Genomic DNA, 22,907 nt, shown 5'->3' on the forward strand with positions numbered 1-22,907 from the left:
TCTGCGCAGGCGCGGTGGGGTGGGGGAGGCGGAGGGGCGGGCGGCACGGGACGACGGGACAAGGACAAGGTTATGTTTTGCACGTCAAGTCTGGCTTGTTGATTCTTTCGGTGGGTTTTGTTGTAGTGTTCCTTCGTACTAGTCAGGCAAGAAATGCTTGTCTCTAGAATAAGTCGTCTATCAACGTATTTCACTAAACATCAGAAGACGCGTGTCCCCTGTGCTGCGTCAAGATGTATTCGTTATCTACAAACCTCACCCAACTCGTACCACGGAGAATACGAATACGAGGACCCGAAATCCGAAGAAGAAGTTGTACATGTCACGTATATAGACAAAAATGGCAATGCATCTCGCATAAGGGGGAAAGTGGGAGACAATGTGTTGTACCTCGCCCATCGTCATGACATTGAAATGGAAGGTGCTTGCGAGGCTTCCTTGGCTTGCACCACTTGCCATGTTTACGTTGAAAGTGATCATGTTGATATCCTCCCTGAAGCTGATGACAAAGAAAATGACTTACTTGACATGGCACCCTTTCTCAGAGAAAATTCGAGACTTGGTTGTCAAATTATTCTCACCAAAGAGTTAGAAGGCATTCAATTGCGTCTTCCTCAAGCCACTCGAAACTTTTATGTTGATGGACACAAGCCGAAGCCTCATTGAAGATTGTTGAAGTTGTATGATTAAAATGAGATGACAACTTGTAATAACATTGTTTGTATTTTATATCTTTTGTCAAAATTCTCACATTTTGGAAGTGACCGTATAGTCCAGTCCCCAGGATTGTGACAAACAAAGTAGAACATCTAGTTAATGTTAGCAATGTTCATATAAATTAATTTTGTTTCTATTTTTTTATGTTGTCTTTAACAAAGTAGCACTCCTGTCAGCTCTATTACATCGTTGTTTCGATCCGACTATTTCAATAAAGGCTTGGAACTTGTCCTCCTTAAGTTTATTTTACCTCATACATGTAGTTAAATCTATAGCCATGTCACTTTCACTATTTGCTTAATGACTTCATTGGTACACTCTTGATTGACATTAGCAAAAAAGCATCAATATGCCATGTGCAGATCAAATCTTAGATTTTAATACTTCCATGAATTTATTTCAGATCTAGCCCATGAGCTGGAAGGATGAATGCTCAGGATTTTTTCATGAATGCTCAGACATCTGCAGAACTAGCAGTCCGTTTTGATACAAGTGGCCAGTTGCCAGCAGCCCTTTATTACTATGAGGATGCTGCTAGTCATTTACGCTATGCAGCAGAACTTATTGAGGATAAGGAGATGGGCACAAGTTGGCTTAGGAAAGCTTCCGAGTACCATGAAAGAAGTCAAGGCATACAGCAACAGTGTAAGTAAACTGAAATTGACAAGCACAGTTGATTCCGCAACCACAAACAGACTCCTTTGTTATCTGGAAAAAGAAACGAAAAGATTAAACAAGAACTATTTATTTTATTGCAAAAATGATTTGAGATACGTCCAATTTTATTTGCAGTGCAAGCAGCAAAATGTAATTCCCAGCAATCTGAAGATTTGCAACAGCTACAAAGGTGTAGATTTCTCTTTGGCCACGCTCTTGACGCTGATGAGGCTGGACTGAAAGAAGAGGCAATTGAGCTATACACACAAGCTGTGGAACTGAGTATAAAAGCTGTAAGGAAGCGTTTCCTTGTAATGTGAGCTTACCTTGGTTGATTCAGAAAATAGGACTTAAGGTTTTTTTTTGTGTATTTTTAGAGAGCTGTGACAAAGGATCCTGAGCAGCAAGAAAAACTAAATACTCTACTGCACAGAGCTTTAGAAAGAGCTGAGACACTGAAAGGAATTAGTCCTGCTGAGGCTGCTGTTTCATCAGAAGCCTCCAAGACATCACCATCATCTACTCCATCTCACATTACAAACGTGCAAAATATTTCAGGGAAAATTGGCAATCTGACATTAAAATCACCAGGCAGTCCTTCAGGTAACTGAGTTGAATTTCAGAACTGAATAGTAGTAATGATGAAATCATGATGAAATTGTTAGGAAAGAGACAATAATGTTGTTGTAGGTAGCCATCCACCTTTACATCGTGGATTTAGTGCTCATCTCAAGGTTGTTGGAGGGTCCAACACATACACAGAAGAAGAAAAACGTGTTTTGCTTTCCACGTCTAGAATTAATGAAAGGGAGTATGTGCCATTCATGAGCATAGACCTCAAAGAAAAGTTTCAGTATGCTATTCCATTCTCAGACAAGGATGGCTTTTTGGCTCTATCTCCAAAGCAAAGATCAGCTTTTGACCGATGGGCTCGTCCAATTGATTATTGTGAGGACCCTGTGATGGTTTTTGGAAGCCAGGTTGATCCTTACAGTATTAAACAAACGGTATGTCGAATTTGAATTGTTTGTTTCTTTTCACAATTCAGTTATTATTAAATTATTGTCTTCATCCTTTTGAATATTTCAGATTGTGTCAGATTGTTCATTTGTAGCATCTCTTGCCATTGGAGCGCTGTATGAGAGGCGGTTTAAAAAGAGGCTAATAACTTCCATAATATACCCCAAGAACCGACAAAAAGAACCTGTTTACAACCCATTTGGTATGTTCTCTGAGAAGATTTGAGGAGACTGTTTGATTTCATTTTGATCCCTGTGTGTGTTTTGGTCCACCTTGGGTCTTTCTCATGTTCAATTAAAAGACTATGAATGAATGTGTTTTCCCCCGAATTTCTAGGAAAATATATGATAAAGTTACACATCAATGGTGTGCCTCGTAAGGTAATAATTGATGATTCTCTCCCTGTGGGTCGACATGGAGAGCTCCTGTGCTCTTATTCCATCAATCGCAATGAGCTTTGGATATCTCTTCTTGAAAAAGCGTACATGAAAGTTATGGGAGGCTACAATTTCCCTGGTTCTAATAGTGTAAGTATTTGCTGCACAGCATCTAATTTCTTGACTGAATTTAGAGAAATTTTTTCATTTGTGTGTTTTGTTTAGAACATAGATTTACATGCACTGACGGGGTGGATACCAGAGAGAAAACCTCTTCTTCCAAAGGAGCCTGATTTTAATGGTGATGCCCTGTTCGATATGCTTTTGAGTCACATTCAGAAAGGGAATGTTCTGGCTACTGTGGCGACTGGTGAATTGTCAGAGCTAGAAGCTGAAAGAGCTGGTCTTGTTCCTACTCATGCCTATGCTGTTCTTGATGTAAGAAGAGTGAATGTAAGTCAAGTTCAACAATTTATTGGCTCTTTACCCTGCTTCAATGTCATATTGTTTCAGTATTGCATGAACCATAAAAATTAGCTCTTTCAATTATTTTTAATGAAGGGTGTTTTTTTCTTTTTTTTAGGGTGTAAGACTTATGAAATTAAAAAATCCATGGTCTCACTTAAGGTGGAGAGGAAATTACTCAGAGCTTGATACTCAGCATTGGACCAAAGAAATGAAAGAAACTCTGGGTTTCAACCCTGACAGTGCTGCCATGTTTGATAATGGAGTGTTTTGGATTGATTATGAAAGTATTCTGCGATTTTATGATGTATTCTACCTCAATTGGGACCCTCAAATGTTCCAATATACTTATTGTATTCATCAGTTAGTAAAGATGCTCATTCTATTTATTCAGTGTGCATTACATGAAGAATTAGAATAATGCTGGCTTTATTTGTGTCTAGATCATGGAAAGCAGGCACTGGACCAATCAAGGATGCGTACAATATTGGAGACAACCCTCAATTTCGTTTGGAAGTGGGACCAGGTCAAGGAGCTGTATGGATTCTTCTTACTAGGCACATCACAAATATTCAGGACTTCAAAGAAAATCGTGAATTCATAACAGTTCTAGTTTACAAGACTGAAGGAAAAAGAGTCTACTATCCATGTATGTTTCCATGTCCCTGCTATTTATAGTGAGTTTGTTGACCCAGGCATTTAATTGAACAGACCATTTTCTTCTCAGACGATCCACCACCATTCATAGATGGGGTTCGCATAAATAGCCCTCACTATTTATGTAAGATAAAATTGTCTGAGAATAGTGCAAGAAAGTACACTCTTGTAGTGTCACAGTATGAAAAGATGCACACAATCTACTACACTTTACGTGCATATGCCACATGCCCTTTCAAACTTGAACCTATAAGAAATCCATATGTGCACACCAAGGAGGTAACTACCAACCCAACATTTCAATCATTTGATAAACAACTGTTTCCTTTCCCTCTAAATATTTGTACCTACCAAATTAATTTGCAGGTAACTGATGGGCAGTGGAAAGGTACCAGCGCTGGTGGATGTGGAAACCATCCTGACACTTATCTACACAATCCTCGGTATCAGCTAGTCTTGGAATCGCCCCACAATAACAATCAACTTTTGCTAGATTTGAAAGGTCCGAAGCAGTTTCAGATGGGTCTGGATCTAATCCCTCATGATTCAAGCTCCAATAAAAAGAGATCTTCTGGATTATTCAGGTGTGTTTGCCTATTAGAAGCATTACATGTAATGCAAAAGCTTACATACTATGAGTTATCATGAGAATATTTTAAAAATTAATCCTTGTGCTTTTTCAGGTCTGGCTTTGTAGCTTTTGAAATTGAAGATTTACCATCAGGCACGTATGACATCGTTCCAAGTACATTTCAGCCTGGCCAGGAAGGTCCCTTCATTCTTACAGTGAAGTCATCATGCCACTTTAAGTTAGGACGGATTCAGTGATTTTATTTTTACTTCTTATCTTGTCAAATGCTTTGCACTTTTCTTGTATTTAAGATTCTCTTTTAAGCACCTTGCTACTTGTTGTGTTTGTGTCTTCAAATTTTATTAGCCTTTTTTGTTTTGTATATATCAGAATTTAAATTGAATAGATGTTCAATCATGTTCCCGACACCAACAGGTTGAAAGAGTTTTTTAGTTTGTTTTTACATTCTGGAGTTGTTTTCTTCTCTACTTTTAATATTGTTTATGCTGTGATAATATTTATTGTAATGAATTTAACTCTATGAATATTTCTTGAGAGGATGATGTTTTGAATTATCTGTGAAAAATGATTTGTAAAATCATGCACCATTTTGTCATGATCTGAAGCTATCAGCGGCTTATTTTGATTATCTACTAAGATTTGCTGAAATAAAATCTAATGGATACATACATATGTGAATATATTTATTTATACTTTAATATAAATGTAAGGATTTAATTTTGGAAGGACGGATGTTACAGGCACTTTGGAAAAGGGACGGAGCAGTCACAGTTTAATCACAAAATTGAAGAAAGAACCTAAACTCAAGGTATCAGCTAGTCACCCAACAAAACTAAGTACGGACTGGTAGTGGTAATGTTACAAAGATGGCAAAGCCTGTCAGGCAACTAGTTGTAAAATGACCATTTGCTACAGTAAAGTATTCAGACAGTATGTTACATTCTAAGCAGTAATGGTCAATTTCAATGCATTAACTTAAGTACGAAAGGGTCTTAGACTAAGACAACAATGTAGAGACATTCAATACATTGCTTGGAATGAAAATTGTTTGTGAAGACAAAGTCAAAAAACAAAGCCCTTTATAATGGCACACACAGTTAAAGAAAAGTATAAACTGCACATTTACAAGGTACAACTGTACCAACAAAGGATTATTTGACATGTGAAGAAAACCTCCAAAAGGGGAGTACAGGAGATAAAATTCATACAGGAATAGTATGGACCATACCTCTCAAACCAGTATCAACAATATCACAAAACACCGGTTAAACCAAACAGTAAGAACCTTATTAATTGTTAGAAAATAGACTACTTAATAGCACAAAGCTGCATAATACAAGGTCTCTGTAAGGACTAAGGACAACAATATGTTACTAACATCAAGTAAAAGTACGTCATCAGTCATCATATTCATATTGATCCACAAAACTCCAAATGCTGGAATATATGATACCGTTTTCCTCACAGTAACAGAAGAACAAAAACATATGAAATGGATTTAAGATAATACTTGTCATGCATGAAGATTTATGAGGCTTGTAAAGATACAGCCTAATACAATAATTTGGCAAAACTCTGGAAGAAGGTGCATCTCCTACTTCAAATGAATGCACAAAACACATGTGAATTATACCGACAAACAATCTGTTCCTTAAAGTTTGCATTTGTGAGAATGCAAGGCAAATAAGTTCATGGGCATACATACAAGTTATATCACAAACTACAGTTATCATAGATAGGAACACAGATTCCACTGAAAGAAGATTCAGTCACAATATTTTCTTTCTGATAGCCAAATCAATTCAAATAATCATTCATGGGAAAATTCAAAGCAATGGTTTTACGTAAAATGAGCTTCATCTCCAGACACAATCATTTTTAAGAAACAGCTAGAATCTGCCTGATCTAGAGCACAAACTATAAAAGAATCACAGACAAATTATCGTACTTTTTGATCCCAAATAAAATAAGACACAGTGAACAAAAGGGTACTAAAGACATTTTACTACTGACCATGGGAGTACCAGCCCATTGGCCCAAAGTTTATCAATTTTTTATAAAATTGGTCAATTAACAAGGACTTAAAAATATAAGTAGTACAGACCTCGATTTGTTCAAGATTTTTATAGAATGCAAAAGTTAACATTGGCAGCAATACAAAAGCTGGCACAGTGGTCAACTTCTCAATTAAAGAATTGCTTTATGTAAATACGAGGTTGGCAGAATAAATCAAGATCCAAAATAAAATGCAGGGTTGTTTCTCTTTTCTCTCATCACATCAGAGTTTTTCATCAATTGCGACCGCAGCTCCTAATCTGGTATTCAAGGAAGTCATTTAATACATATTAAGAAAGACGACATAAACCCATCAAACCACATTCCATGTAGAATATAAAATTTTAATTAAAAAAAAAAAAAAAAAAAAGAAATGGGTCATCAACAAACAATAGAATATCAGGTAAAATCATAGAACATAAAAAATTATACATAGACACCTCACATAAATATTTATAAATTATAAGTGGCACTCACCGCACAATGGTTTAGTAACTGCATACATTTAAACTAAAATCATTAACATGCAGGTCTGGCAAAACCCTAACAGTCAGTTACTCTACTAACATTGAGAGGAAAGGCTTCTTAATATGAAGTAAAACAAGGAGAGAGGACAATGTGTAGTATATGTTCGGTGGGGCAAAAAACACATACATTGTCTTTTTACAAAGTCAACAAAACTTTCAAATACTGAGGAAAGGCCTTACTTCGATTCAGCTAAAGCTGAGTAGTAATTACAGTTTTTCTTGTTATAGACGATTCTTTTATCATTTTGGCTGCTTGTTGAGCAGCACTTGGGCCAGACAGAGTGTCCGATGCAACCAACCAAGGTGAAAGTTGATTGAGGGTGGTAGGAGGTGTGGAGTTGGACATCGGAACAGCATTTGCAGTAGAATTGGCTGGTGATGAAGTTGGGACGGAATCTGTTGCAGGAACTGAGCTTGAAGAAACAACAGCTGTTGCAGGGATGTCCAAGTTTCCATCTGGTTGATCATTTACAACAGCTGAATCCTGCAAAGGAATAAAATTGGCATTCAAAGTTATGTCACCCAAAGTTGAAAAGTAGCCCCCCCCCCCACACACACACACAAAAAGAACAAAAACAAACAACACACACACACACATACAAACAAAGTTTAAAACACTTCAATTTAGTAACACAAGAAAACAATTAGCTAGATACACAATTGAAGTAAACTTAAAAAACACAGCAATAGTTTTAAAAACTAGATAAATATAAAGCAAATACACAATTAAATTTCATCTTAGATTTTTTTTTTAAAGTTTCATTTATAAGTGAATGTGACTTACACTACACTATGTGCTTAAAAGCAAAAAAAATAGGTAAAATAAAAAATGAACAGCTGCACAAATCTTACCTTTTTATTGGGCGCATCTGCACTAGCTACCTTCTCAGAAGGCATGGGTGAAACCAAAGCAACTGGGGCAAGGAGGGGAGGGTCCTCCGCACTCTCCGAATCTTTGAACGGATTCTTAGTATCGGTCCGGACCATCTTAGGGGAAAGGAATGGGTTTGTTTTGGATTTTTCAGATGATGAAAATGGATTGGAAAATTTTGTCTCCCTGGGGGAAGTAGGAGAAAAATTCGTCTTGGAAGAGAATGGATTGAATGGATTCGTGCTATAAACAGCAGTTGGGGTGGTTGCCTTTTTATCAACATGATCTGCACTTGCAGAAAAGAGTGAAGGAGACAAAGGTGAAGGAGATCGATTTCGCTGAGAGTGGGAAGCGTTGTTATTTACTAGAGTAAGGGGAGGTGGGGATGGAGAGGCAGTGGACAAAACCCGTTGCTCAAGTTTTCCTCTATCTCCCCAGGAGAAATGAGTAACAGTAACAGGGGTAGGGGATCTTGCTTTGTCTGAACGCTCTTCAGTAAGGCCATCTTCTTGATCCTCTTCATCAGAATTGGAAGCACTTTCTTTGCCAGAAACAGCTCCAACATTTGAGCCTTGCGCAGCACTAGAGCCTGAGAGAGCGAGAGTCAGCTTGTCTCCTCCCTATTTATAGCCACAAAGCCAAGCGGCAAACAAAAAGAAAGAGTCAACAAAAATGAACCAATAAGAAGCGAAACACAACACTATGTTAAACAACAAGTAAAGCAATAAACATTGTTTGAAAAGACTAAAAATTCTTATTCTTGGAGAAATGCCCAAAGCAGTTTAAATCTTTTATTAAAAGAAACCTTTTATAAGCATCTCATTGTCACAAAAAAAGCCCCTTGGCAATTATGCATTTAAAAATTATTACGAGAAAATCTCATTTGTAGCGTCTCAGCCAGGTTTATCAAGCAGATGCAAACATTTAGCAGGCAAAAGTGATGAGTGGAACACAACTAGGTCCCAAACAATATAACTTTGACTAGAACAAGTTCTTATAAGGTCTACTCTACAATCCTAATTCAAAGCAGCCTTCAGAATCTCCCAATGACTAAGATTGATCAATGTGCAGTATGACTACTTTAAGTGTTACTTTTAAAAAGCCAAAATTTTAGCAAAAAGGAAAACTGAAAAGCCAGAAAACTGACACATTTTAGAGTAAGACCAGACAATCTTTACTCACCCCCATTATTTAAAATCTATACACCTGGCAGCAATAACAAATCAGTCAAGAATTTATTATGATAAACCAATTAAACTTCTAAGGACAAAATTCCCAGCATTTGACAAAACACAAAATTCAATTCCTCCTTGTATGACACAAAACATATCGAAAAGAGAAGGAAAACAAAAAATGTGCTTACCACAGAAACAAATGTTGCACTTCTGGTGTCAATAGGTGAATCCATGAAAAACTTGTGTCCCAGTTCACTTAAAAATATGAAAAACCAAAACAAATGAAAGAGCCTGTAATCAAAGCTTAAAAAACACATAAACATAAATTATTGTAAAACACTTACCCATTTGTCAGATTCTTCTCCAAAACATCTCCTATATTGGATAGTTTGCCTTCTTCAGCTTTGGCTTGAAAATAAAGAAGTTAATAATTTGAGTGAGTTATTGGCAACGGACGAATAAGGGCTTATCTTCATTCCTAGTAAATACCTTTAAGAATATTGCATTTTAATTGGTCTGGAGGAATGGGACGTGCAGGTCCAGCACTACTTGGGGTTCGTTGATTGTTGCGATATTTAGGTAAAGGTGACAAAGTAAACGTTGTACTTGATAATGCAGGACCAGTTATAGTAGATGGTGTAAGAGTTGGGACAGGATCACCAACCAGCTCAATATCTGAATTTGAGGCAAACCAAATGAACATAAATATAAATACAAAACACCAATTTGATTGAAAGTTTGCAACAACAAAAACAGCTCTAGTTCATTTTGAAAAATTGTCAACCACACACCTTCACTAATAGAGCTTGAGTCATTGGGATTATCCGCATTAAGAGCCGCACTTTCTTTAGCTAAGCTTTTGAGAAGGGTATCTAGCCGTTCCTCAGCTGTAAATGCAAATGAAATGTTAAATGTTTGAAACCAATTCAGGAATATTTGAGAGAATGGGATTAGCATATAGAACCAGTTTGTCGGGGTTATTTTACCTGGGGAAGATGCTTTCTGACGCTTCAGAGTTCCAGACAACACAGGACTTACAGGATCATCAGATGTGTTAACCAAAGTTGCAGTGGGGACATCAACTTGTTTGGATGATGAAGCGTCATGATTAGAATGACCAGCACCTGAACTGGTTCCTACACCTGACATTTGGGTTTCCAACGGTTGGGGCGCCGCTGACCCAATGCTGCGAAAGCTACCAGTACTAATTGATGAGGGAGCAGGAGCTCCAGCAGTTGCATCCGAATTCTTGAAAGTGCCACCAATACCCCTACAAATTAAAATTAGGGAAGTTTTAGTAAAGGGAAGAACAAGTAAAGCTACAGACACAGTCAAAAGCATATTCTTAAGTCTGACCTTTGTCTTTCCCGCAGAACATGTGATTGGCGACGAGCATATCGCTGACTTGGTCTACGTTCAAATTGAACAGTACGCCTTGCTCGGTTCTGTTGAGTTGTTTGGAACTCAGTTTTACCTTAAAATATCAAAATAAAAACATGATACATAAATACAAAAATGTTCTTTAAAATAATGAAAAGAAAAATTCCTACAGATAATGTCATATGTGCTTACCGCTGTAGCGAAATCTTGACCCCATACGAAAAAAGTTCTGCCGTGCAGAAGGACCTTTTACAGGTGCTTGGAGCCGGAAAAATGCATGATGCTCCACAGCACATTTCCACAAATGTTTACAAGCCTTTTCATTGTGAAGCCTGACATGTACAATTAATAGACAACATTAGAAAAAACCCATGAAATTCAGGTCGAAGATATTAGGTACACAGAAAAGAATAAATCACCTAAAGACAAATGTATGCTCCTGCTCATGTCCCTGGTCATCATCTTCTACAACAACTAAGGTCAATTTCTTTTTCTTGAAGTCAAGTTTTCCAATTTTAGGCCAAATGAAGAGACCTATTTTTTGAGGACCCTCAAATACCAGAATTCCAGTAGGGGTAAGTCCTAAGGAGTACTCACAGCTGTCTTTCCCAAGAACAGTATGGTTATCCACACCATACATTTCCAACCATTTCACCTACAGAATTAACAATATCAATTAATGCATCTGCCACTGAGGAAACATATCAGGCGGGTTCATAGTCAGTTTTTCTAGCGCTATGTTAAGACTGTTATGCTGCACCAAAATCAACGTCGCGATCGCGTATCGATACGTGGGAGCATTTACAGTGTTCTTATGGTCCCTGACGCCGAGCCAACTGTCGGATGGTTATTTTAAGCTAAAAACCAACAGAGTGGATTTCTGGCCATGAGGACAAATCCAACCAATAAGGTGCCGTGTCGGGCGTCATTGCTTAAGCCTAATAGCGTAAGAACTACCATCTACGGTCCGTCATGTTGCCGTGCGGTAAGACCATCAATGTAGCGTAAAATTCTTGCTAAAGAAAAACTGTGTATAAACCCGCCTTTACACAAAAAGACCACAGAGAGTTACATACTTTGCTCAAATAATTGCTCTCTGCTTGAGCTGGAGTTAAGCCTTTGCATCGTTGGTATTCCTCAAGAACACCAATTTCAAAATCTTCTGTTTGGTTCGGAACAAACCGAAATTCTGATATGAAGGCGGGGGTGTGGACCCCAGGTTCATAATCTCCCAGTTCAGCTGGAACATAACAGGCACATGATAGGATGATATTCAGAACTTCCATACATGCACAAAAGTAATCAAAACCCAAGACAAACAAACTTACATTGCAGAGCTAGAGCACATAGCTCAATTCCAGTTGGTAATGGACACTCGAGACGTCCTTCTAATATGTCTTGTTTCAGCTGAAGGAAAAACTGATACCTGGTAAGTTCCTCTCTCAATTGGCTTGGCTCAGATGAATAAAACTTCACTTTTAAGAATAATGTGTATGGAGGGCCAACTGAAAAAAAAAAGTTTCAAAAATGAAGGAACATTGTGATTGGAATTAAGCTCAGTAATACTAATGAAAGAAGAAAACATTAGAAAAATTTCTTACTTTTGACCTGTTTTTTGACTGCTTTGGTGGGATCTAACCAATGCTAGAGTTGAATAAGAAAGAAAGGCATTAACATAAATTTGTAGAGTGGAAAAAACAGTGTTGAAGCAGGAGATGGCCTCAGCTCAGAACCTCTGGGCCTTTATTGGCTTCTTTCACAATAGGATAAACCTGCAGCACTTAGGCTGCTTCTCTGTTGCACTACTGTGCTTTGGAGCCATTCAAAATGAGGGACAGAATACAACAGAGTAGCATGGGATTGAGGAAAATAACCCTGAAACTACCATAAAATGGTCTACTTAAGAATACCATAAATTATAATGAGGATTCATAACTTTACCTTGACATTGTTGGCATCTGTGTACTGTAATCCAAAGTAGTCCTTTTCAATAAGATCAAGAGAATAAAAGACTTGTTCATAGAGATCGCTTCCAACTGCTTTTTTCTGAAACAGCAAATGAAAGTAAATTTGTGTCATAACTAATTAGTTAGAGCTACGCATGAGGATGACTTTTCAAAAACTCAAAAAGAATAACTTACTAAAAATCAAGATCTCTTAAAAATTTAAATAGGTGCAATATATTTGAATTTGTAGAGAAAATCTGTATTCTTTTCAAAAAATGGGAGTAATCTCAATCGGTATAACCTCAAATTGACTATGGTTTGACCTTAATAAATTGCAAATAGTATAAGGAAAGCGACTCCGGCGATGCAATTAATAAACTAAGCAAAGACTGATGCTTGTGTAACATTGGACATACTCGCCACAAAGGGAGATAAAAGCGAGTATGCGTGAGAATAAATTTGACGTATGCGAGGAAAGGGGGAGGTGGCAGGGTGTCATGAGAAACAGGTACATTTGTGGGTACTTACTGTCAAATCCACGGATAGATCTGTACCGTCCAGAAGCACCACTTTACATTGTACAAGGTGCTTGTTCGGAATAAACCGCTGAGAAGAGCCAGAAGTAACTTGTGAGGGATTCTTCTGGGCGTTTCGACCCTTTCGTCGACTGAGAAACCGTAACATTTTCTGCTTATTTCACAGGTCCATTTAGTTCAAACAAAGTTCATTCGGACGGGCGAAAAGCATCAGTTGTCGCACTGAACACTTGTATTCGCGCACCAAGGGGGAACGGCAGCGAGAAACATGCCCAAATCACTCAAAAGAAAACAATTCGTTGACACATTGCCAAAAGCTAAACATCAACAATCAACAATCCGCAACAACAGTGAAAACAGCAACTGGAACCGGATTTGGACACTTGACAACTTATGCGCATCCGGTCGAATCTCGGACGCAGGACGAGGGGCAACGAGGGGGGAAAGGGGGAGTGGTGAGGGTGAGGAGCGGAGCAGGCCACGGTACGGACACGGACGAAAACTGGACGACGGGTACGATCTGCTGCAAACTAGCCCTTTACCGTTTTAAAAATTTTGAAGAAAAGGCTTCAAGAACCGTGGGAAGTTCATCATCCAACAGTTTCAACTTTTCATCATGTCAGACTCCCTGAAGGATATTTCCAAATTGAAGGTATAATGCATGGACTTGAAGTTTCGTTTAAGCGATGTTCTAACGATGCCGGTTTGTTTACATGTTGTGGTTTCACTAGGAATCCACCTCTTTTGGTTGATTGTTTATAATCTACGTGATAATTTTCTCTTCTATTAATGGGGTGCTTCTGAATTGTGATGCAGCTTCTCTGCAGCTTCGTTTCTTGAGCTGCTAAACTATTACTATTAAGATTGTAGTTCTTCCACATCGTTAATCCCCGTGCAAAATTTGTATTTTTGGGGGCTTTAGATTTATATTTTTGCAAGTTATTCGTCTATTTGTACGTACAGTGTCCGAAACTTGACTGTTCGGCCTCATCTGTCAAAGTAAAATTTGCTTAGCATAACCTCTAAATTTACACTACATTTTTCCTAATTTTATTTCATTGTTGTTTAAATGCAAAGAAACCAGTCTATTTTTGTAGGCTTTCTGTCACTTGTGTCCTAGCCCCGTTGACACGTCGTAACTTAAGGTATCTTCTCTATATGGCCTCCTCATGCAATTGTTTTCTTCCTGTCTAGGTTGCTGACCTGAAACGAGAGCTGAAGGTGCGTGGCTTAAGCACTGTGGGTAACAAGCAGGAGCTTCAGGATCGTCTCCAGGTGGCTTTACAAGATGGTACAGGTATTTTTATTTAGTTCTCTATCATCCAGCCATTAGTGCTCTTGTCGTAACTAGATTGTCATTGTATTTCAGATTCAGCTTTGCTGTTGGACGACACAGGGACGGTAGACACCGAAGACATTCTAAATGAGGATGATGTTTTAGCAGTGAGTTCTTAACATTTCTGTGGCTGTGTTTGAAAAAATTGGGTGCTAACATTCTGTAAATCCTCTGAATGCTAATGAAACATTCTTCATTTTGTGCCTGAAGGATGAAGATGACTCGAGTACTCATGCTGGTATCGATGAGGTTAATACTTCTCTCAAGAGACATCTGGATGAAGAGTTGGATGAAGATACAGTAACCAGCACACCAGCTGGCAAAACAAGTGCCTCGGAAGCGCAAGACAATGGTCCTCCTGCGAAAAAAATTACTCTGAACAGAAAAGCTTTACCACAAGCTGCTCTAACTGTTGAAGGAACATCTGAGCAGGAAGACAAAGCCAAGGAGGGTAGTGATGACAAAAAAGTTGTGAAATTGTCTGAAATCTCCATGAAAGAGGTATTTACTCCTCTCTGGCTTTAGTTTGTCTTATTTTGTAAATGTTTTATGTGGTTATGTTCTTTGGATGTGGTCATTTACGTTCGTTTGTCTGGCAGCGGCTTGCCTTAAGGGCAGTGAAGTTTGGTGCCCCAGTCTCTGCTGAAGCTAAGAAGGTGGCTCGTGCTGCTCGGTTTGGGGGAGCCACATCAGCTGAATCCAAAGCAGATTCCAAGAAGGAAGCAAGAGCTGCTAGATTTGGTTCTTCTGCCTCTTCTGTAACATCAGCAGGCAATGTTCCAGTAAGTGTCTGCCATGTGGTAACAGTTTAGCTTATCAGAAATTCTGAGACTTATCTTGTTATCAATTTCTAGGAAGTTAATGTGGATCTGTTAAAGAAGAGGGCAGAGAGGTTTGGAATCCAGCCGGGTAGCAAAGTTGAAGTGGTAAGTAATTTGAGTATTGGGAAAATATTTTCGGTTGTTACACCTCATGCTAGTACTTATCCAAGTTTCTCTGTTTCTGGTTGTCAGGTGGAGATGGAAGAGAAGAAGAAGAAGAGGTTGGAAAGATTTGGCTTAGCACCTGAGGCTGCTGCAACTAATGGGTCCTCAAAAATCACATTACCTAAGCCAGCGATAACTCCAGCTGCAGTAAAACCAGGTCGAATTCCCATTACAGCACCATCGTCAACACCATCTAGCAAAGCAAATCTGGATGACAAGAAGAAACAGAGAGCTGAGCGCTTTAAGACAAACACAGTTGTGTCAGCAAAATAAGCATGCTCTTCTGTCTTTTAACGACCCTAGGTGCAGTGGTAAACTGAAACGGCACAACTTTCATGTAGCAGTTTTTAAAAAGTGATTAATGATTTCACTGGGAATTTTCTCAAATTTGCTGTGTTCAGTCAATCAAATGCTTCTTGATAAATGTTCACTGTGCATTACTCACTGATTGCACTAATGTTATGAAGTTGGTGTGTCTTTAAGTTGTTTTTTCCTCAGGTTTTTCCCTGTTTTTTTTTTTTTTTTTTAAGATTTTGACTTATACAACTTATTTGCCAGGCATCAAGTTGTCTGGAGGTGCTCTCCAATCACCTTTTCTGTATTAATCATAATGGAATTGGAATTGACGTGGCATGCAAGAATACATTGTAGAAATTCTGAAGTGTTTATTAGTTTCAGAGTATACTTCATAAATTTTGTTAAGAGACTGATCTCTTTTTCTTGAGTTTTCATTTATTTGAAATCTGGATGTATAATTACAATAAAAATACATCAATTTGAATTCACTTAAAACTTATTTCTCAAGACACTTATTACAACTATAAGTTGCTGCAAGAGAAAAACATGACCACATTACAGGCTTTGTAGCACTGAACAAAAGAAAGCATTAAAATCAATTAAGTTTAACACCGATGCTTTCGGTTTCTGATAATCATGGCAGAAACTTAGTCCCTCTGATGACAAAATGCCACCTATTGGTTCAGTTAGCAGAAATATAAGCTGCATCATAAGAATACACTTCATAAAGGGTCACTTTTCTCTTATATGTCAAGAGTTCTATGAGTTGTTGAATTACTTCAGTCTTGTTTCTTGTCTCCTACTAATACCTTGATGACAATTAGCGATGGGTTAGGAAAAACAATTATTTCCAGAACAGTTAACATATGACACCATAAGCACTGCTGCGAGCATGTGGCACAGACTTTTTAACAGACAAAACAATGTAGACAGAGGGTACCTGACCCAAACCACTGAAGTTGAAAAATTCTCAACTGGTGCCAAACACAAAACTTTAACAACTCAAAATGAGCCTATTCTCATCTATAGCCCCAGATAGATTAAACCAATGCACATAGATTTGTTCAAATACAGTAATTATTGAACACTTTTCTCTTTATTGTACATAAAGAAAAAATGATCTGAAGACAAACCTATGCATGCATGTGCATCTCAATGATGATCTGTAAACCCCTTAAATATCTGGTATCAATCAAGCACATTCTCACAATTGCTAAGAAGAAGGCTTCAGAGAGTAAACCAACATTAGTAAGGCCCTTGCATCTAAGATTACCTTGAAAAATTTGCATGTTAGTCAATCTACAGTCACACATGTAACTTCTGCTCCTCTGACTAATGTTGGAGAAGGACCATGCCCTACTCCATACTTTCATTTATGTGATAAAGTATTTTGAAAGAGATACAAAAAGAAAAGAAAAAACTTTACTAAGAGCAACTTTTTTTTTTGCAATTTTTTTTAACATGTGAAAGCATTATCTACTTGTAAGAAGTATTTCCAAGCTCAGCGAATTACACTCATTAATTTAATCTTAGATGAAAACATACACCATGAAAATTGTTAGACCCTACAAACAAGTTCCCTCTGATATGAAATTCAGAAAGCAAATATCACTGAGAATATTTAACACAGTTCTACAATATTTTATTAATATTATTTATTATTATATTTCATGAATCAGTAACCCAAAAAGGTAACAACCAGACATTCCCATCAAAAACTCAGGAAGCAGCTTAAAAAAGAAACAACAAAAATAAACAATGTTAAAGGGAATTTATGAAATGTTTGGCTTTCAGATGCCAACAAAGTGCTGATAGAATAAACGTCAGTATTGTACACAAGAACTTCATGACGTGAATTGTCTACAGGCATTATAGAGCAAATAAGATTCACTATCCTTATTGAGAATCTGTTAATAAAATATTGAAGTGTAACTTGTCTAGAAAGAAACTCTGCCTTTAAATATACATATTTTCAGCCATATGAGACATTTTTCTGGGAATATGGACAAAGAGATCGAAATAACTGGCAAGTTCATCAATAGTAACATCATCACTACCACTGCTGACATGACTTGTTCCAACCATTCTTGCTTGCTGTGAACAAGTTGTTGACTGACTGCCAGAGGGATGCGAAGAGGTCTGTCTTGCTGACAGTGTGTTTGATGTTTCACTGATAGGGCGGGTCTTCATGCTGCCTTCTTTCCTATGATCTTTCTTTCTTTTTACAACCTTTGAGGGCTGGGAAGGGGCACTAAAGCGAATGTGACGGTAACTTGTTGCTGTGAACTGTTTCGGTTCTTTAGCTTCTAGGGAAACAGACTTGGATGGACAAAGCCTGCTAAAATCAGTAGGTGTGACTGATGTGCAAGCACCAAAAATTCTACCCTGTGACTTGCTTTGACCCAGTGATAATTTGGAAATTTCTCCAGGCGTTTCAGTAGCTGGTTTCTTATCCAATCGCACAGGTGAAGCTGATGAAGAGGAGCTGATTTCTTCTTTCCTAGTTAGGCTTTCAAGTTTTAGGATTGGCTCTCTTAAAATCCATGTTTTAGATCGAGAATTACTAGTTTTAAATCGACTTTTTCTAATGATGCCAAGACTTTGAGTACTACTTAACTGGGATGAGAAGGGTTTCTGGACAAAACGACGTCTGTTCCATGCACTGCTCGTATTTTTATCACATGTTTGGCCTTTCTTATTGCATTTGCAGGATTCTTGTGGGCACTCATCACCACGAAGGGTCAGCGACTCTAATGTGGGCTGTGATTCTGAATCTATCTGGCTGTGTAGACAAAAGAAACAAATCAAGAATCAGTACACACATTCTCCATAAAATAAGTGAATAGTATGTAGGTTATAAATATACCTTAAGGAGTCAATTTCCAATTTCTGCAGACTTTTGGGTAGCAAGTCATCTTCTGCCATATTTTTATTGGGTCAGAGCACCTTAAAAAAGAAAATGTTTGACAATTATTAATAACTATAAAGCACTATAGAGGCAACCGAGACAAAGGATATGTTTACATCCACACAAAGGTTAACAAAGTTAAGAACACAGCATGTATCTAAAACAGTTGGTTTGGTTCAAAAGTTTTTTTTTTTTTCATTCTCTTAAAGTTTTATTTACTTTTTGAGTACCCACAAGTCATGACCCACATCAGACATTATCTGAATCAAAACTGGCAAGAGCAACCTAGTTAAACAAATCCAGCAAGTGGCGTGGATCCCAAGCAAGGTTTATCTTTTTCAGTGGTAACGGACCATGGAAGTGCTCGAAATTGCACTGGAATTGCATCATGAGGGAAGAAACGAGTAAATGCGCAAATCGACAGAGCAATGCGGAAGTACAGTCGTCTGCTTGGACGTCAAACGTTCATAATGGATTGACGTAGGTCCTGGACCACAACATAACATTCCATGCGCGTTGGCGATCAAGACGAAAGGTGCCGTGAAAATGAGACAGTGTAGGCACCGATTATATGGAACGTTACTGATCAATCACGCGATACGGATAGGACAGGGAATCACGATCACAGCCATATTTACCTCCAAGGACAGATGGCAACATGAACACCAATGACGAAATTGTCCGAAAAACGGCCGTGAATCACGAAAAAAGGCTGATTCCTGTCGACGTACCTCTCGCAGGGATTTTGAAGAGTTAACTGCATGTAGAGAACTTAGGCCAAGTCCTTCAAATTTTCCATGAACTGATCATAACAGTTGCCAAAACATAGCGCAAATGCATTCGCCATGATGAATTACAGAATTTGTGGTGGGTGCGGATGTCAAGCAGAGATGGGCCAGCAGACGAACCAACAGCAGTTTCGAGACTATCGCTTTATTCGCAGTGTTCGCGTTATTGGCAGCAGAGCGGTGTCAGCGGCCGAGGCGAGGGCGAGGCTAGGCGAGGCTGGGCGAGGTGCGGAGTTCAAAGTGACGCATCGTCAGAGCACAGAGTACCTGAGCACCTCCACTGCCCTTTTGCTTTTTCGCCTCAACCGTGCCTGCAACCTGTGGCACTTGTGGCACTGGAGCGCCTGCGAGGTAGGCCACTAGTCCGACCTGCTGCGCACCGGTGTGGAGACGGTGGCCTACCCTGCCCCTGACGTCTTGACAGGGGCAGGGTAGGCCACCGTCTCCACATCGATGTGTTGCCGAACGGGACGGTGGCCTACCTCACAGGCGCTAGAAGCGCTACCAGCGCTACAGACCTCAAGGAGGGCACAGTGTGGTCAAAACAAAACGTTGGAAACTTAAAACAAATCGCGCGAGCAGCGAGATCAGATAAGAGCGCCGTGGAGGCAGGCAACCCATCGCGCTCCGCACAATCCTTCTGTGGCGAGCAGGTGGAGTACGTTGGGTTGCCTGCCTCCGCGGCGCCACGCCGAGACGCCACGCCGAGACGCCCTGCCGACTTGACTTCGCCTCTCGCCAGTCCCGAGCTCCGCGAGCTCATTGGTCGTTTCCACCACACTTGCAGCGCTTTTCCTCCACCGGAAGTGCTTGTCCGCTCGCTATTTCTTGGAATCGACTATGCAACCGAATTCTGTACCATAATGCTTTTTGACGTCCCAGGGTTGGCGTGTCCAGAAGAGCGAAAATCCTTATAACAGCAGATTGGCGGTGTTCAAGAGACGGAGAATCATATCCACCACGCAGATCAATGTCATCGTTGTCTCTCTCCGACTCTTGGAGCCATACCGTTAGGGTGCGAGACAGACAGAGCGATGAAATCAGTATTTAGGCCTGGCTTCGGGCACCCATAAGAGCAATCCCCCTTCGATACGTTTTCGAGTGTAGCCGTGCCCTCCATCCCTGACTGACTGATGGAATCAGACAGCAGCATCATTCTTCTAGTGTCGCAACGAGCTGAACCTCCAGATCACCGATCTTTTGGCCCACGAATTTCGGCGGGTATGAGTCTGAGCACGAGTTAGTTGCTACTGGCTACTGCTGATCATTCGGGTGGTGCTGGCCGGCCGATTGCACTGATAGCACCGATTGCACTGATGGCACGGATTGCGCTGATTGCGGCCGGAACGACGTGGCGCACACAAAGCCCTGCTCGATGAGCAATCAGTGTTGTGCGGATGCAGAGCATGCAGAGGCAGTCGCAACGGCGGGGCGGATCAGCGACACTTGTTCCGCAGGCGGTGCGTTTGTGGGCCGATTCGCCGCGGCCGGGTTCACATTCAGATTCAGATTGGGGCCCGCGGGCTGCAGATTGGGATCGACATTGGCCGAGGCGGCAATCGGCATTCCAGCGCCGCAGCGCCGCACTTGACCAGCGCGACAATGGTGTCCGCCTCGGTGTCCGCCGAGGACTGCTTCGGAGAGTCGATCTCGTCGCTCTGTCTCTCTCGCACCTATACGAGGCGCCTCTTGAGTGCGAGAGAGACAGAGCGACGAAAACGACTCTCGGAATCAGTCTGCTGTCCGCCAAGGGCGCCACATTGTGTCCTTTTTCTTATGTGCTTGACGCTTTATTCATCTTTTTTCCACCGCCATTCTCTCTTTCTCTCTCTCACTCTGTCTCGCTTGCGCCACGCCATAGTCTGTCATGCCGCCCGCGACGCCGCGACGTGTGTGCGAGGGAAAGTGATTCAAATCCAGGCAACACTTTTGGCGGGAAAAATGTCGCAACGGCGCGGCAGCGCGGCGGGCCTCGCATCGTCCTCGTCCGCACTGGACACTGGACCACACTACTGTGCTTGGCGCGTTGCGCGCTGGAGCGGAGCCATGCTGCCATGCTGCCACACGTGAGGTGCTCAAGTTGTGCGCGCTCTTGAACCGCACCACGCCGCACTACACGGCCGGTCAGAGGTGGTCAGAGCAATGGGTCAGCAGACTCATTCCGAGAGTCGTTTTCACCGCTCTGTCTCTCTCGCACCTACATGGGACGCGCCATGAGTGCGAGAGAGACAGAGCGACGATAACGGACTCTCGGAATGAGTCTGCAGAGTGTGCCGGTCAGCGATTCCGCGCCGTGTGTTCGTCGCCCCGTCTCCCTCGCACACACGGGGCGCACCGTACGGGGTGCGCGTGCGAGAGAGACGGAGCGCCACCCGCACGGCGCACGGCACGGGCCACACAATACCGCTCGGTTCGGCCTCAACGGCGTTGCCAAAGCCGATCTTCGGCCGGCCAAACGCGAAAGGCGCGCTCGGCTTGCGGTGTGCAACAACATGCAGTGCCCTGGCAGTGCCCGCCGACGCTGGCTGCACTGCACTGCCCTCGTCGCTCTGTCTCTCTCGCACTCTCGGGGCGTCCCGTAAGGGTGCGAGAGAGACAGCGACAAAGGCAGCTCTCGGAATCAGCTACCGCTCGGCCGGCCAACAATATCGCTAAATTTGAAAAACAAAGCAGAGCGATGCGAGGAGAGGGGCCTGGCCGCGGGTGGCAACCCGTTCGTAACAAAACAGCGAGGTGGCAACCTCACCTCACGCGCCTTCGCGCTTGCGTCGCCAGATCGCCAGTGACGCGGATTGCGGCGTCGGACGGTGAGAACGACGCCCGCCGAGCCGTCCCGTCCCGAAGAATCGGATCGTCGCCCTGTCTCTCTCGCGCTCCTTCGGGCCACCCCGTGAGTGCAACAGGGACGGAGCGACGACAAGCCTCTTCGGAATCGGTCTGCTGACGACCACGTGCGGCGGGCAGTCAAATTACAAGGGGCGGCGGGGCGGCCCTCAGCATCGCCCAATAGCAGTGCGCCGTCGCTCCGTCTCTCTCGCACCCCTACGGACCGCCCCATGAGTGCGAGAGAGACAGCGAAGAGCGCCTGGCCATTCGGGCGGCGTTCGCGCTTGGATGCTCGCGTTGAAACGGCGCCCTGCCCGCGGCGGTCATTCGGCCATTCGGCCACGGCGCGTTTTGGGGCCGCGACTTTGGGCGGCCCGTGGGAGACGACCACTGTGGGGACCATGGGGACCACACTGTGGGGGAGCGCCACTGCCACTGTCGGCAAATGAATGAGGCTGCCGTTGAATGGCGGAGTGGCGCAAGCGATGGGCAAGCGACGCGCAAGGTGCGGCCGGCCGGCGGCCGAGGCGCGCGAGGTGTGCACCCGTCGCGTGCTTACCGAGTTCGGGATCCTGCACACTGTGGCACACTGATTCCGAGAGTCGTTTTCGCCACTCTGCCTCTCTCACGCACTCATGCGGCGTCCATGCGAGAGAGACAGAGCGACGAAAACGACTCTCGGAATCAGTCTGCTGAGGTTTCAGGCTCTGGGGGTGGTGATGGGACGTTTGGCCTCACCAGCCTCGGTCGCCCGTTTTCCGAATCCCGACCGCCAAAACGCGACCGGACCG

General features: G+C 41.6%; 5 protein-coding genes across 8 annotated transcripts; 3 read left to right on the forward strand and 2 right to left on the reverse strand.

Annotated features, from left to right (window-relative positions):
* Positions 1-23: 23 nt before the first annotated feature.
* LOC117644420 (adrenodoxin-like protein 1, mitochondrial) lies at positions 24-956 on the forward strand. Its single transcript, XM_034383899.1, has one exon. The coding sequence runs from the start codon at positions 154-156 to the stop codon at positions 664-666; it is 513 nt and encodes a 170-aa protein (XP_034239790.1). The 5' UTR covers positions 24-153; the 3' UTR covers positions 667-956.
* Positions 27-5,157, forward strand: LOC117644385 (calpain-7-like). The gene is made up of 13 exons (XM_034383800.1): positions 27-110; positions 1,121-1,362; positions 1,510-1,667; positions 1,752-1,977; positions 2,065-2,381; positions 2,464-2,596; positions 2,731-2,921; positions 2,997-3,224; positions 3,355-3,599; positions 3,680-3,885; positions 3,964-4,172; positions 4,260-4,477; positions 4,577-5,157. Exons 2-13 carry the CDS (start codon positions 1,143-1,145, stop codon positions 4,719-4,721), a joined length of 2,496 nt encoding a protein of 831 aa, XP_034239691.1. The 5' UTR covers positions 27-110; positions 1,121-1,142; the 3' UTR covers positions 4,722-5,157.
* Positions 5,148-13,337, reverse strand: LOC117644380 (band 4.1-like protein 5). The gene is made up of 15 exons (XM_034383785.1): positions 12,968-13,337; positions 12,435-12,539; positions 12,095-12,137; positions 11,822-11,998; positions 11,570-11,733; positions 10,913-11,148; positions 10,686-10,825; positions 10,470-10,587; positions 10,100-10,383; positions 9,905-10,000; positions 9,603-9,788; positions 9,458-9,521; positions 9,302-9,368; positions 7,920-8,558; positions 5,148-7,551 (listed from the first exon to the last, which is right to left on the reverse strand). Exons 1-15 carry the CDS (start codon positions 13,121-13,123, stop codon positions 7,258-7,260), a joined length of 2,769 nt encoding a protein of 922 aa, XP_034239676.1. The 5' UTR covers positions 13,124-13,337; the 3' UTR covers positions 5,148-7,257.
* Positions 13,338-13,416: 79 nt separating this feature from the next.
* LOC117644405 (SAP domain-containing ribonucleoprotein) lies at positions 13,417-16,078 on the forward strand. Of its 2 annotated transcripts, none has more exons than XM_034383839.1 (7): positions 13,417-13,627; positions 14,170-14,272; positions 14,345-14,418; positions 14,522-14,812; positions 14,911-15,093; positions 15,166-15,237; positions 15,325-16,078. In XM_034383839.1, the coding sequence occupies exons 1-7, from the start codon at positions 13,592-13,594 to the stop codon at positions 15,568-15,570; spliced, it is 1,005 nt and encodes a 334-aa protein (XP_034239730.1). In that variant the 5' UTR covers positions 13,417-13,591; the 3' UTR covers positions 15,571-16,078. The 2 variants fall into 2 exon arrangements, with proteins under 2 accessions (XP_034239730.1, XP_034239740.1); XM_034383849.1 differs by having other exon boundaries at positions 13,419-13,627; positions 14,170-14,266.
* Positions 15,991-19,399, reverse strand: LOC117644415 (oxidative stress-responsive serine-rich protein 1). 3 transcript variants are annotated; one of them, XM_034383872.1, is made up of 3 exons: positions 19,141-19,399; positions 18,461-18,540; positions 15,991-18,376 (listed from the first exon to the last, which is right to left on the reverse strand). In XM_034383872.1, exons 2-3 carry the CDS (start codon positions 18,517-18,519, stop codon positions 17,551-17,553), a joined length of 885 nt encoding a protein of 294 aa, XP_034239763.1. In that variant the 5' UTR covers positions 18,520-18,540; positions 19,141-19,399; the 3' UTR covers positions 15,991-17,550. The 3 variants fall into 3 exon arrangements, with proteins under 3 accessions (XP_034239763.1, XP_034239753.1, XP_034239774.1); XM_034383862.1 differs by having other exon boundaries at positions 19,234-19,398; XM_034383883.1 differs by lacking the exon at positions 19,141-19,399 and adding an exon at positions 18,856-19,100.
* Between the last annotated feature and the right edge of the window lie 3,508 nt (positions 19,400-22,907).

This window comes from Thrips palmi, unplaced genomic scaffold, assembly GCF_012932325.1.
Source record: "Thrips palmi isolate BJ-2018 unplaced genomic scaffold, TpBJ-2018v1 HiC_scaffold_1, whole genome shotgun sequence".
Classification (NCBI taxonomy): Eukaryota; Metazoa; Arthropoda; class Insecta; order Thysanoptera; family Thripidae; genus Thrips; species Thrips palmi.